Genomic DNA, 15,649 nt, shown 5'->3' on the forward strand with positions numbered 1-15,649 from the left:
TGGTTTGCAAGCATTTGGTAAGAAGCTATAAAATACTTGAAATAATTTCTTACCAGCCAATGTAATAGAATAGTAAGCATAAAGAGAAGTTTATTTGGCCCCTTCTTTTCCCAATTTGTTCTTGAGTTTTGTACAAGTCACTTGATTTTATTTTAAGGAGAACCAAACACAGAAGACTGGCTTCCAAGGCGCTGCAGTGATAAAGAATCTACCTGTCAATGCAGGAGACAAAAGAGATACAGGTTCAATCCCTGGGCTGGGGAGATGCCCTGGAGCAGGAAATGGCAACCCACTCCAGTATTCTTGCCTGGGAAATCCCAAGGGCAGAGGGACCTGGCAGGCTACAATCCACGGGGTCACAAAGAGTTGAACACGGCTAAGTGACAGCACACACACACACACACACACACACACACACACACACACACAGAAGAGCAGCCCCCCATCCTCTTCCCACTACAGAGGCTAACCCAGCAGTGATTCTGGTTGTCGTCCCCAGGGCTGGCCACACGTATTTGGCAGTGATTATCACAGAATTTTAGAATTCAAGGGACATTAAAGGTAATCTAACTGGGCCCTGATTCTGCAGAAGAGGGTTGAAATCTAGACAAAATAATTAAAATGCTTAAAATTTTACATCTAGTTAACTAAGGAATTGGGGCCAGAAAAAAATAATAAGAGTTCCATCAAATTCTGCCTTCTAATCTAATGTTTTTCTTATGTTTCTTTCTTACTAATAATTGCAAGTATCTAAAAAGGTATGCATGATTATTTGCATATTGGGAACAAATAAACTGATGCTTTGAAAATTATAAATGGCTATGAAGAATAGACCTAATAATTGTGGAAAGTCAACAGAAATATTTTTAAGAGCATTTTTTTTTTGTTTGTTCACTTTGCTTTTGTGTGTGTGTGTGTTTTAATGAATTTTAAAGCCTTTAGGCAGGACATTTATTTGCTTGTTCTCCACAGGCCCTTCCACCACCTAATGTCACCAATTTATCTTATCTTCCTGACCCTGCAGGCATTTTCCCACTCCTGACTGAAACCATTGCTCTTTTTCCAGATTCTACTTAACCAGTTCAGCATGGACTAACCATGCGGTCTATTCTCTCTCTAAAATGTAGACTGGCACTCAAGGCATACTGCATGCTCATAGCTAAGGACATTCACTTATTTCCGCCTCTAAAAGTTCAGTGGCACATTTACCAAGAGTAGGTCTTATTTGTCCCCCCAAGTGATGTGTGACTAGTTTAATTTTTTTTGTAATTAAATAATTCAAATAAAATTTATACAAGCTGATGATTCATGAGTACAAAAAAAGATAAAAGAATTGTGCAGTGCAAGCTAATTTGAGTACCTTGGAAACATCCAATGAAGGTAACTTGCCAAATTTAGATTAAATGTGGGTGAGGCAAATTTAAAAGATTGGAAAAAGATCATAGAGTTCTAAAAGCATTCTATTTTCAGACAGCATTGAAATGGCTTACAATTCGAGTTCCCTTGTAAAGAAACTAAAACTAGAACTCACGGAGGGTTTGCTGTGGGCCTGAATGTCTATATGAAATACCATCAGTAGACCCCTTTTGAGAAAAGAAGGCTTGGCAACTCATGTACACTTGTGTATCTTAAGTGACAATGAATGAATATGGTATTAATCTATTATTCTTCATGAGTCTCAGTTTTAACCAAGTTTTTGGTCCACTGAGTACCTGTAAGCCTCTTATGTGATGATGAAAAAGCATTTATGTATATTAGACTAAAATATATCATTTCTTTTAAAATCAATATAACTGATTTAAAATATGTAAGTATGAGTGTATATATGTATGTGTATGTTTTTCAGCATACTATCTTATAAAATATTATTTATCACATATAGATATAAGGATAATAATTTTCACGATGGTTTAGTACTTGCCTAAGACATTTCATCCTAAATGTATTGAACCTGGTTAACATTTAATTTTGAATTTAGTCATGGTGGCCTCTGGAATGAAACAGATTTTCTGGCTAAGTATTATGAGTTCTAAATTGTATACCCCAGAGGGCAGAGCATTTTATGTTGATAAAAATCACTTGTCAGCTTCAGATTCTGTTTTAAGTAAAACTTTCATGCCTTTAATTGCACATTTATTTTGACACATTTCAATGCTATAGCATAGTCTTAATCAACAAAACAAACTTATACAGTGGTTGAAGAATTCTTTGCCAATTTTTTAATGTGATATTTTCAAGGTCTGTAAAACCCGTTTCTGCATTGTTTACTATGACTAGTAATGCTCACACCCTAGTCCTTGAACCCGACTTTAAAAAAGCCAAGTGTATTAAAAGCTGTCACCACAAATGGCAAAACATTCATAAAACTTGGCTTACTTCCAAAAGTAAGTTTATCCTCTAAAGTTGGGTTATTTTGGAACTGTGAATTCTGTAAACTTCTGCTTAAACAATCATTTTATGATCTTCACTGAGGTACTGAAATCCATCCAAGAATCCAAGACATCTTTTGGTTTAGTTAAACAGAGAGCAACAGCTGTTTCTTGAGCAGTAAGAAACTCCTTGAAAAGAGGAAAAACTGGTAGGGGAAGAGAAGAGGAAAAAAATTAACCAAATGATGTAAACAAATGTTTTCAGTTTTAGCCAAGAGGATGCTGTAAACCAGTTAGGTACTCTAACTTCCGTGGTCTTTAATTGTAAATCTTTTGGTTTCCAGAAATTACACGTGCCTTATACTAATGTTCCCTCAGGAAAACAAAATATAAAACAACTTTAAGTAAAAATTTAAGTTATTTTGTTTTCAATTTTCTTTCGTGCAAATGGTAAAAATAAATACAAATAATCCACCAAAAATATCTGAACAACTGCTATTAGCCATAGTAAAACCTATTACCCTCAAACTTTTACTTGTCAATATCAGTTATTTTTTATTTTCACATCTCTCTCACATTTTCACATTTCACACATCTTTTATACAATTAGGTATCCTTCTTAATTCTACTGTTAAAATATTTAATCCTCACTGTGATACAAGTACCAGGTGGGATCCTGGGTATATGAAAATAAGAAACACCTCTAAGATTTAGCATCCTATTTTCTCAACCAGATGATGAATTCTTTGAAAGCAAATACCTATTTACTTGGAATCTTAGAAGAGAGAAGCTTAGAGTCAAAATGAACCTTAGAAGATACCATCTGTACCGATCCCCATACCCCAAGCTCTCCCAATATGAGATCCTTTCACCTACTATGAGTCAGGGTGGTGAAATGATCACAATTATTTGCCTCCTTCCTCCTAAGACTCCATTACAATGACACCCATAAACAAGTATAGTGTGCTAGCTACACACCAGGCCCCACTGTATAAACACTACATGTATCAACATATTTTAGCCTCATTATAGCCCCAATGAGGCAAATGCTATTATTATCCCCACCTTACCTAAGAGGAAACAAAGACATACAAAGGTTGTAACACCTCGGTCAGCTAGTCATCAGAGGGGAAAGATTGCACTTGGGCAGTCTTGTTTCCAAGTCTGCTTTTAATCATCATGCTCCTCTAGATGCAAAAAGAAAAAAGTTTGTAAAATTTTAAAAGTTTAAAAAAAAAAAAGAAAAGTTTACAAACTGATAGTTTTCACCCTATATATTTAAACCACTAATATCACTTAGCTTTAGTCTTCACTTTATTTACCAAACTTTTAAAGGCCAAAATAATTTAGGCCTTTTCCAAAAATTTCCAAAAGAATGTGCCATGGATTCTAGAAGTAATTTCAGAAGAGAGGTCTTAGTATTTAATGCATAGTAGCTTTGTTTGCAGGGAGCAGTCATATTATAGTTACACTTCTCATCTAGAATGATAGTGTAAGGTTCTGTGTCTCATGAACCACATATGTCAACATATCTGGGAGAAACCATGGCTTCTCAGATGTCCCTGCAGGGTAGAGAAATGTCACAGTATGAAAGAAAGGAAAGATCTGTTAATTTCTACATGAACTTTAACAGAAATAAGAGTATAGCAAGCAGACATCAAAATCAGCAGTGTAAACTTGACTGGCTTACATTTTAAGTACTTCAGGACAAGCTATCTGAGAAATTCACTTTGAATGGGCCAAGACCAAGGTTAAGAGGTAGTCTATCTTTTCTTTATCTTTTCACTATTTGATAGGTACAATTCTCTTTAATGAAAGCTCACCATGCTCCATGTCTGATTTAGTTTTCCCAATTAGGGTCTGCCTCAAATATTGAACATGTTTAGCAAAGCAAAAAGTTTGAGTTACACCCTTTACAAGGAATGAATGAAGCTCAGCTGAGCTGCAGTAGGATGAGGTGTGCTGCTCGAGAACAGGGAGTTCTGAAGGCAGTGTCTCCTAGTTCCATGTGACAGATGCCTCGTTCCTGCCTGTTCTCAGGCCTCCACATTAGCCAGTTCAAATCCAGGAAGTCCATGCCCTCCCTTCTAGGCTGATTTTGTGAAAAATTAAAGGAGCAAAACTTTAGTAGAATTCCTTATCTTATGGTTTAACGCCACCATAACTTGTAATTAGTAAAGTGCAGAGAGGCACACACATATTTGCTAAGTCTTATGAGACTTCTCAAGTCTCATCTTCTCTACAACTGAAAAAAAGTGAGGCATTGATACTGAGAAAGACCCTGATGTCTTCAGGGTTGACTTGGTTAATTTGTTTCCACTTGAAAGAGAATCCGTTTAATTGCTGAGTGTCTTTCTCTGATTGTCTGTTTTTGTTCCAGTGGAAAAATACCCACCATGGGAGAAATGGATGAACTATTGGAAATTATGATTATTCCCATAATAGTGACTTTTCTGATTATCACTCTTTGATATTTTGACTTCCTGGGTAGAAGCATAAGAAGTATAAAATTCCAGCCTATGAAAAGGCTCTTTAGAAGAAAACACAGTGTTCAGTAAATTACACATTTGAGACTATCTATTTCATCTGTTTCTAGTGCCTTGCAAGTGTTATCTGTGAGTTTTAAACTATAACATTTTTAAGTCTGGAAATTGCCCTCCACAGGCTGTTTTGGGGTTTTCTTTTTTCACTACCAGACTTCAAATAATGCAATGTCCTTGCCTAAGAAATGTTTTTTTAATAAGGTTTCATTAATATATTACTTTTTAAATATTTTAACATTAACACAAGATCTCCCTTATTCCAAACTTAAATTACATATGGCTTATGCCTGTATAGTGTTCACTTGTGGGACAGCAATATAAATTCATGGACTAGAGGTTGAATTGTTTAACATCTAATCCTAGGTCAGTCATTAACTAGCCAAATCATTTGTCCTCTTTGAGTTTCTGTTTCCTCTGTAAAGATGATAGTGTCATAATTCTCTGTATTCTCCAATGTCTCAAATTCTATGATTCTCTAAAACTCAGACTCCATGTGCCATTTCAGGTCTGTTGGGAAATGAACATTTTAAAAAATAATAATTTTAGGAATAATGAAACCATTGAGGATATTTTTTAAACCTTAGTTCAATTGTAATTTATTAACGAATTAACTTTTACAAACTTCATCTTCCAGAAATTTCAGAGTGCACCCTTATTGCAAGTCATGCTTTGTCAGGCAGCATATCACTTGCATGCCTTTTCAAGCGTTTACAGAATTGTATGGTATTTCCAAAATGCCACATGACGAAACGGGGCAATTTCACAATTTTATATAGATAAAAGATAGCTGTACTAGTTGGTGGCCTGATTCCTACAGCAGTCCTGAAAGGCATTTGCTTTCATCTAGTAACTGGCTGCTGCTGGTAAGTCGCTTCAGTCGAGTCCCACCATGGTGGTAATGGATGACTTTTAAACAGCTGTCACAAGCTGAAAACAAAACAAAATTCAAAGCCACCCTCCCACACTATGTAAAGACAGCTTGCAGATACCTAAAACAAATCCTTCTTGGAGCATTTTAACAAACAAACTTTTTTTTGGTTGTTGTTACACTTAAATAGAAACTCATAAAACTCAAACAAAGGGGCTTCATGTTTCCCACAGACCTGAACCGCCTAACATTTCTAATGGGATCTCAGCAATAGTGGTTTCCAGATGCATTTCAAATGTGTTAAGTGCCTGCAGGAACTGGCTTTTAAAACATACACAAGTCTTCCAGTGCTTCAGTCTCAAGAATCCACTTTAATCCCCACAAGGGACTATGATGTCTGTATAATGTTTGGCCACAGTTTGGTGCTTAAATTACAATTAATATTAAATAAGAAAAAAAGTGGAAAATGGAAAAAGCGTTGTGTCTTACATACATCTCTAAATTTCCTACTTCTTTTTTAATAATCACATTACTAGTTCTTTGTACCCTGAAAATCATGGAAATAATCACTAACTCCTATGGGAGAAAAAGTTGGAATGAATGTAGCTCTGAGAAGAAAGCTCTTGGTGTCACTGGGTCATTAGGCTCTCCTGGAAAACTCATTCATAGACTGTGGCTAACTGAACTACAAACATGTCAGTCTGACAACATTAACAGTTTATGACTCGTGCATTGGAATGTCCAGCTCTCTTCACTTGCTCCTGGACAACTTCTCCCTGTCATGAGATTCTTCCTTAACTGGAAGACTGGGTCCTTATGTTTACACCCAGTATTTTACCTCTGATGGAAACTAGACAGAAGGCAAGTTCACAGTCTGTCTTCTCATAACTGGCAGTGCTGAAAACAAGACATGAGAATAAAAACATGGCTTTTGGGAAATATGTGTTTAATAGGTGGTTTCTCCTCCAGTGACGGATATATTTATCTTCCCTTGAGATATGGCCAAGTCTCAAGTCCTTCATTTTTTTTTTTCTTTCAGATTCCATGTGGACCACTCTTAAATAAAAACGAGAAACACAAAGAGAAACTGGTCATGTTCAGCAATCAGTCAGAAGATTCTGAAAGGTAATTGCAGATACTTTATTTATAGAATGTATGCCTCTAATAGAAATATTCTAATTGGAGCACTTCAGCTTTCAGACAAAAGGTTTGAGTCTACTAAGAGTAGATGAGAACTTTTTGGTGTTAGTCACTCAGTCGTGTCCGCCTCTTTGCGACCCCCATGGACTTTAGACCGCCAGGCTCCTCTGTCCATGGAATTTCCCAAGCAAGAACACTGGAGTGGGTTGCCATTCCCTTCTCCAGGGGATTTTCCCAACCCAGTTATCGAACTGGAGTCTCCTGCATTGCAAGCAGATTCTTTACCATCTGAGCTACCAAGGAAGCCCTGGAACTTATCTGGGTACAGATATCCAGATACAGGTATCAACTCTTTAGTTGATAAGAAACCTGACATTGTGGATAACAGCATGGAGCATTTGAACAGATTTGATATTTTTTAACATGCTTGGTAAATTTCCCTTGACAAGTTTGGATCTTAAGATAATTTCCCTTGAAGAGCACACAGTTTCTGGAAGCAACCTATTTCATTAATAAGATGAAGAGTAGCTATATCTTCTCTCCTGAGTTATTAAATCCTTAGCTCAAGTATAGGGTGAGAAAGTTACCAAGCCCCTTATCAAAAAACTCCTTTTTCAGTCACCTGCTCTATTCTATGATCGTTTCTGGCTTTTCTCAAGCTTTTCTCAAGCTTCACTCTATTCATTGACTCATATAGTTATTTCTTTGACTTCTTATTTGGCACAAGATGTTGTGCCAGTCGCTTCTAGATGGTGAATTGGATCCAGTCCTTTTCCTCTAGCTGTTTGCAGTTTAGAAGTAAAAAACCATGCATACACACACACCCCTAAGTATAATGTATGTTGAATGTTTTGCCTCATAATAGAGGCACAGATAATCTGCCCTGAGATATGAGAGGAAGGTAAAAATCCTATTAATGAGCATTAAGATGTGTCTGAAGGATTTATTTGACTTAATTTCTGGCAAAAAAAAAATAGGGGGATAGATGAAAAAAGAGAAAAATGAAAGAATATTCCAGGCTGAAGTCACAAAGTATACAAAAAAGTCACATAGGTAAATTGAGGACTGTATTGGACCAGTGAGTAGTTCAGTTTGACTTCCACATCCAGGATGGAATACAACCTACGTATTGAGTGAGAGACTAAATAGCTGAGGGTTAATTATACAGGCCAATGTTTCTCTGGCTATGAAGACAACTTCTTTCAAGTGAAGGGTGATTTAAAGAAATAATTACCGTCAGGTTCTCAACTCAGGAGTAGTCAAACTTGGATTCTCATAACCTGTGGATCTGGAGACATGGTCTCAGGATTCTTAGATTATGAAATTTTTTCATTAAAAGAAGCTCATGTGTACTTCCACTGTGAAAATCACAACTGTGCACAAGGGAAGCCATTACAATTTCTGAACAAGGGTTCACAATCAGCTAATCTGGTCAAAGTGTCTGAAATTGGCAGGGTGGGGGTGACCAGAAGTTTGAATATGTGTGGAAATGCTGATTTCTCCCATTCCTCTCTACCAGTTGTATTCAGTATCAATAAGCATTTTAGCCTTTAATTATATAACAAACATTTTACTATGTGCTACTCTTTATTATTCTATAATTTGTGCTGTATGTATAAGTCTGTCTTCTTAATAAGATTTTATCTACTTCAAGAAAAGAAACTGGCATATAACCCACTTTAGCAGTAGGTCTACAATAAGCATTGATCAATTTCATATAAATTGTTATAAAATGTGTAAGTAAAATAGGAATTCACTTCACAGGAGTAGTTTGAAGATTAACTGATTTTATTGACAACCTCTAAGATAGTGTAGATATTATGGAAGCGTAGAAGACAAAATACGACATGGAATGATTTCTAAGAAAAATAATACCCCATTCTCCTTTGATAGCAAAGGTCAATATTTGGCAAATTTTACCAGTTTAAAATGAAATGAGTGAAAGAAAGAAAAGGAAAAAAGAAGAGAGGAAAAAGGGAAGGCAGACAAATCTATTGTTTCTGTGTTTTGAAAATGCGTATACCCTACATATCTTTATATACCCTACAAAGCTTTTCCTTCTGTATAACCATGATGCAAAAAGGGAAGGATCTCCTTTTTGGGGATCCCATCTCCCCGTCTTCCACACACACACCATTTTCTTCCATGTGGAGAATTATAAAGACTGTAAGCTCCTGAGTCCCATTCTATCGCCTCCTCTCCTCAGCAACCCAAATTAATGTTTAGATTCTCTCCATTTACCTATGATGAAAATTACTCAGAATTTAGTAGTTAACATCGTTTTTTCTACAGTAGTAAAAGTTTTGTTTTTCTAAGAGAATGAGAGAGATAGGTCCTTTGACAGTAATTTAAAATGCTCAGGAGATGGTTTTCAGGTTACTGTTTTTAGTGTATATGACTTGGGGTCCAGAAGAAGGATAGATGGATGAAGGCTGCAGCCCATGCCTTCATCTCAGAGGAGGTGAGAAAGACAGGAAGAAAGGAAGGCTGTGAGAGACCACAGGGTGGGAACTGAGTAGTGAGTGCTGGTCATCTTCCCCTACTTCTCTCCTAAACCAACCCCTATTTACTTGAACCATTTTAGGTTCTGAGAGGGTAAAATTTGCCCTCTTGAAGGTAGTATCATGGTTGTCCTACCAAACTTCTTTTTAAAGTAAAGGAGCGGAGGAAACAACTTTGATCCCAGTGAGACACTATCACAGTAAATTAATATTTTATGGTTTTTATATTTCCTGTTAACAGAACCTCAAGTCACATTATTTAAAAAGCAACCCAGGGACTTCCCTGGTGGTCCAGTGGTTAAGACTTCATCTTCCTATCCAAGGAGTATAGGTTTGATCCCTGGTCAGAGAACTAAGGTCCCACATGCCTGCAGGCTGAAAAACTAAAATATAAATCAGAAACAATACTGTAACAAATTCAATAAAAACTTGGAAAGAAATGGTCCACATCAAAAAAAAAAAAAAATCCCACTCAACGTATGATGATCCTGGGGTCATCCTGGCTTTGATGTTCTCTTCCAAGACCAGCTCCTGTTTGAATTTTTCTAAAGCAGATTTTTTCCCCTTGTTCTAATGTTCATTTTAAGAAATGTAAATATTTTTTTAATAATGTATTCAGAAAATTATAATTATTACCTAGCAAGAAAAGCTGGTATGATTCATTATAGACTCAAGTAGAGGTAATCTCAGTAGAGTAAAATGAATGTTAAATTACCATGACGTACGCCCTTTAACTGGCATCAAACCTATTTACGTTAGCACTCGTTCATCCTATGTATTGAACATGGTTGACTACAATCTCTGTTGTTCATTGTCTTCTGGGAACAATATACTGGTTTTGAACAATATACTGGTTAAGGACCTCCTGTGTCTTTCCTCATGTTCGAAGCATTTAAATGTCTTTATGTAAAACACTGGTGGGCTTAAAGAAAACTAAACAATAAGCTTTTTCGCCACATGAATAGTACACTCCCCTCCAGATGTAGTATTTGGCAGCCAAACAGCTGCTGACTATTAAAGGTCCCTAAAAAGCTTCATTTTTTGCTTATAAAGGGAAGAGTAGTGTAGAGACATTTATGGGGTGATAGGCAGATGTTTTGGTTGGAGCAAGACTATGTGGTAAGCAAGAGCTAACACGATCATTTTTATGATATTATCAGCATTTTTACAATTCTTTTGGCCTCTGTTTTTAACCTACTTCTTACCTGACTCTAAATTAAACTGTTCTGGAAGGGCAGAATAAAAGCCCAGTTATACAGCTGCTATCCACATGGTGAAGTGAGAAGTTAATGGTATCATCTACTTGCTCAGGCAGACATATTTTCTATCCATTCAAATTGGTTTGTTAGATAAAAGAGGAAATTAATTTTGAAGTGCTGAATAAGTATTTTAAAGACTCACTGAACCTCACAGATCACCATCTATTTTTTTTCTCATAAATTTTGCTAACTCTTAGTCATGCTTTAATTTAAATAGTTTCAGTATTAAAATTCATGAGATAAATCTGTCAGTTTTTCAGAAATTATAGTTCTTCAAACTAATAAACATCAAAGTTACATTGGGCTCCTAGACAACAGTCTAATTAAATCTCTTCTCTTTCCAAACTAAGAAAGTAGCATCTTCAGCATGTGTTTATGTGTAATATATTGCATAAAATTAACTTTTATTGGATGGATACATTCACAGAGACTTAAGACAGGGGGTTTTTAGAAAACTTGTATTCTCAGCCAGATTCCATTAAGCACATTTCGGAAAAGGTTTTTTTCTTCCGTGCAAACAGCACCCATGGGATGAACATAGACTTTCCATTTACTAAGGCCCAGCTTAAACAAAATGCCCAAGAAGACATCCACAGGATATCTTTCGTTCTGAATGTTTTTAATACTTTATGCCTACATAACTTTTTGTTTGATTCAATGCAACAGTCATTCCTAAAGTTCCTACTATATGCTAGGAGGTGTTTGGGGAAATACTGTTGGAAAAAATAGCAAGTTAGAATTCTCCAAAGGAACTACTTGTCAGTTATCTAGGAAGAACTGATACTACCTCTCAGCATGAAATTTTGTCTCTGGAGACTGAATATGCCAGAATTTACCTCAGTGGAAACATTTTTGGTATTCATTGTTGAGACACAGAGCTCTCTTGGAGGTGTCAGGCCACAAAAAACATACAGCCAGCTGAATGAGTTACAAATCTGTACTTTCTGTGTGTGGCAGCTCTTAAGAGTTGCCTTTTTTTTTTTTTTTTGCAGAAGGCTTCAGAGTTTAAGCTAATGGCTTGTCCTCCGATGTGGTTATTAAATACATGGACCCTTCTAAGGCAGTACATTTAGTTTTCATGGCTTGAATGTGACGCAGTTCAAAGGCAAGCAACAGGATGGAAGATATGTGTTAGCAAAATTCCAGTTTTCAGGGCAATTTAGAAGTAGTGAATTGACAACTGTCTTTATGCTGCCCTGACAGGAAGTTGTATCAAAACACTAAGAGAGGAAAGAACACAGGAAAATGAAGAGACTTGAGTTTGGAAATTTTGATTAGGTTTTGATTTGGGTCTTTCTCTTTTATTCCTTCATATAAATGAAATTTTAAGTTTAATGAAGTGAAAGTCGTTCAGTCGTGTCCAACTCTTTGCAATCCCAGGGACTGGAACCCACCAGGTTCTTCTGTCCATTAAGTTTAATACCCTTAGTGAATTGGGTTTTTTCATTGCTGGTAGGCTTCTATTAATATTTCAAACGCTACGACATCTCTGTTCAAACCTAGGTTTACTTTAGAAAGTAGGGAAGTTATGTTCTGAATTTGTTTGAAATAAAATATTTTTCCCTGCTCTTAGTCATTTATGTCATTTGCTAATTTTTATGTTGAAATGCTGTGCTCACTTTATATTCTGAATACATTGCTTTGTTAAGGAAGGATTGTAATTACTTAAGTTGCATCACCTCACTTTCCAAGGCAACTGCAGTATAGAATCAATTTTCTGTTTTATATCTAGGATATATTTCTAAGCTGGAGATATCTGCTTTCCAAACTCAATTACTTACATTGTTCTAACCATGTAACTTCCATTATTTTCCTTATATTACCAGCTCAGTGTTTTCAATTATTGCAGAAAATATTAAAGTGAAATAAAATTTAAGACTCCAATCATTTGGATGATTTGTCTTTTAAAAAAATTTTATTTCATTCTGTACACTTAATTTTAGAATATAAACAGGAAAGGAAATGTAAATAATAGCAACAAAACTTAGATGAGTTTCTCTCTACACTGTTCTTGTTATCAATATTTGAATATGACACTCGTGGGGTGCCCTTATTCATAATCAGATTTATACTACTTAGTATTTTATGCAGCTTGGATAGTCCTTTCACTCTCATATCTAAATTTAAAGTAGATTACAAACTACATGGAAATATTAACTTCAGCATATGATTCTTGGTTATTTCCAATAGCTTCTGTCTTACCTGCCTAAAGGTTAATTGCTCTTTATAGGAAAAGAGCTGATCATAGTGAGTAAATGTGGTAAATGCCCTCAAATATTTATTGAATGACTGAGTGAGTAGAGACTAATTTAGCCTGAAAGATCACTCCTCTGCTAAACGGAAAATTTCTCTGACCATTAACCTGCTGCCATGCCATCTTCTTATTCTTCTTGTCTTGTCTCTTTCTTTTTGAAAATAGTTTCTATTTTCTAAATATAACATTAAAACATGAGTTATAAGTCAGTTCTTTCTGTGTGTGTCAACTTTAACAGTTGCTGCAATTATGCAGACGGCTTTAATGTTGGCAAATACAGATGAAAAGAAAGAAAAGAAAACTCAATTTTAGTACTAACTCTCGAAATGTCTACTAATTGAAGTTTTCAGATCTCTCTCTACTTTTTTATCCTTTTTCCATAAAAATGAGACTATAGAGAAAAAGTTGCTTATGAAAAATTTTAAGTAGGTATATCTTTCTGAGTAAATATTCATCTCTACAGTATTCAATTATTAAGTCATATCATTACTGATTTAACTGATTTCCTATTTGAGACATTCTGGTTGTATTTAACTTTTTACTATTAGGAACAGCGCTGCCACAGACAGGCTTATATTTAAATCTTTGTACACATTCACTTTTATATTCTTAGGGTAAATTCTTAAAAGTGGAATATTGAGTGAAAGTACAGAAAAACTTAAAACTTTTGATATGCATTCAAGCAAAATAACGCTTTCCCTCCAGAAATAGAGTAATTTTTCTACATTGTTATTATTGCTCCAGATATTATTCACTGTTGAACCAAGTAATTCACTCCAGTCAAAATGTCTTTCCTAAGAATACTATCCCTTACTGAAGTTAAAGTTGCTCTGCCACTTCAGTTGCTCATCTTTCTAGAAGCCCTTCTCACAAACTGAGAAAACCTACCCATAGTAGGCTTTTTGCTCTACAGTCAACGCCATCAGTTACTTTTTACCTAACATCTTCTCTTCTTGAGTTCTCTGTCCTTCTCTCCAATCTGGATTGTTGGCCAAAGGGCCAACCATACAGTCTTTTTCCTAGAACCTACTTTACTACGTCAGAACTTCTAATCATTGGTCTTTTCTGGCTGTTCAGTTTTTCTAGTAAGGGTTTTTCCAACTAGCAGTCTTGAGATATACGAATGGCTGTACTATTTAGAGCAAAAGTGAGGGAACAGCTCTCAGACTATTTACAGCTTATTTACTATGTAGATTTTCATGCAACCCTTCGCCTCCACCCCAGACTTCTTCTGTGCCTCTTGTCCCTGAATCCAGAGACTTTGGGTTTCATCTTCCCAAAAGAATCAGCCTCTGGCCATGTGTGGGTATTAAGATAGTTGCCTGGCTGCCCAGGTTCTCCTAAAAACAGACCTCAGGGATTCAGATGCTCCAAAATCAGAGAGCAAATCAGTTCCCTGTTTCAACACTTTGTTCACACTTTTCAAATGCTCAGCCTCTCAGAGATTCTATGGCCACAAATTGGTCTCACTTCTTGGCAGCGTCTCTGTTTAAAGACGTGGGTTTTAACTTCCTCTGCTCCAGTTGTTCAGTTACAACTTCTGCTTTTCTTTTTCTAAAAACTGATTGGAAAAAAAAATTTATCTAAGTTGTCTTCTCTCCCAGTTCTCTGTGTTCTTGTGGATTAATGATGGTTTAAAGAGTTTGTTTCTTGGTATTTTAACAGGGATTTAAGAAAAAAAAGTGAAATTCATATGTGCTATATACCTGATGGAATACCTGTCCATTACTGAAACAGTAAGTCAAGATCAATTTTGAGAATAATTTCATAAGTGAGACTTGGTGTTTAGATACTGAGGCTTAATGTTTTCTGACATTTTCAATTCAATGGCCAGAGACTTGGTATGTCATCAAGTGTCTTTATATCCAGTTAACTTCACAGTTAACTTGTCTCCTTTAATAATTGGCACCTGAATTCTACCTTGCTAAAATCAACCCCAGCACTCCTACTGTTGTTTTTATTTGTCTCTTAGCCCAAACCCTTACTGTGAGCCTCCCAGGATCATTTGGTTTTGGAGTGTTTTTTCTACTCAGCACAGAGATGGATTTTGCTTTGTAAGCCATGATCAATATCTTGTTCATGAAACAGCCAAGTTAAACCCATTTACATTTGTCGATATGATTAGTATGTTTGTTCTCAGTTCTGTCTTATTGCTTAATATAAGTATTAACTTTAGATTTACTGTTTCTTTCCTCACTTGATCTGTCTATTTTGCTTATTTTTAGTACTTACTTTTGCATTTAGAAAAGCTTGTATTTTGATTCTCAGTTCAGTTCAGTTCATTTCAGTCGCTCAGTCATGTCCAACTCTTTGCAACCCCATGAATCACAGCACACCAGGCCTCGCTGTCCATCACCAACTGCACTCAGACTCATGTCCATCGAGTCGGTGATGCCATCCAGCCATTTCATCCTCTGTCATCCCCTTCTCCTCCTGCCCTCAATCCCTCCCAGCATCAGAGTCTTTTCATGAGTCAACTCTTCGCATGAGGTGGCCAAAGTACTGGAGTTTCAGCTTTAGCATCATTCCTTCCAAAGAAATCCCAGGGCTGATCTACTTTAGAATGGACTGGTTGGATCTCTTTGAAATCCAAGGGACTCTCAAGAGTCTTCTCCAACACCACAGTTCAAAAGCATCAATTCTTTGGCACTCAGCTTTCTTCACAGTCCAACTCTCGCATCCATACATGACCACTGGAAAAACCATAGCCTTGAC

At 36.2% G+C, this 15,649-nt stretch overlaps 1 protein-coding gene across 1 annotated transcript in view; it reads left to right on the forward strand.

The window, feature by feature from the left end:
- Nucleotides 1-15,649, forward strand: part of TNIP3 (TNFAIP3 interacting protein 3) — a 114,908-nt gene that overhangs the window by 15,349 nt on the left and 83,910 nt on the right. Inside the window, exon 5 of the mRNA XM_040238373.1 lies at nt 6,734-6,905. Coding sequence (XP_040094307.1) covers nt 6,734-6,905 — 172 coding nt within the window. The remainder of the gene's footprint in view (nt 1-6,733; nt 6,906-15,649) is intronic.

Source organism: Oryx dammah, unplaced genomic scaffold, assembly GCF_014754425.2.
Source record: "Oryx dammah isolate SB20612 unplaced genomic scaffold, SCBI_Odam_1.1 HiC_scaffold_3, whole genome shotgun sequence".
NCBI lineage: Eukaryota > Metazoa > Chordata > Mammalia > Artiodactyla > Bovidae > Oryx > Oryx dammah.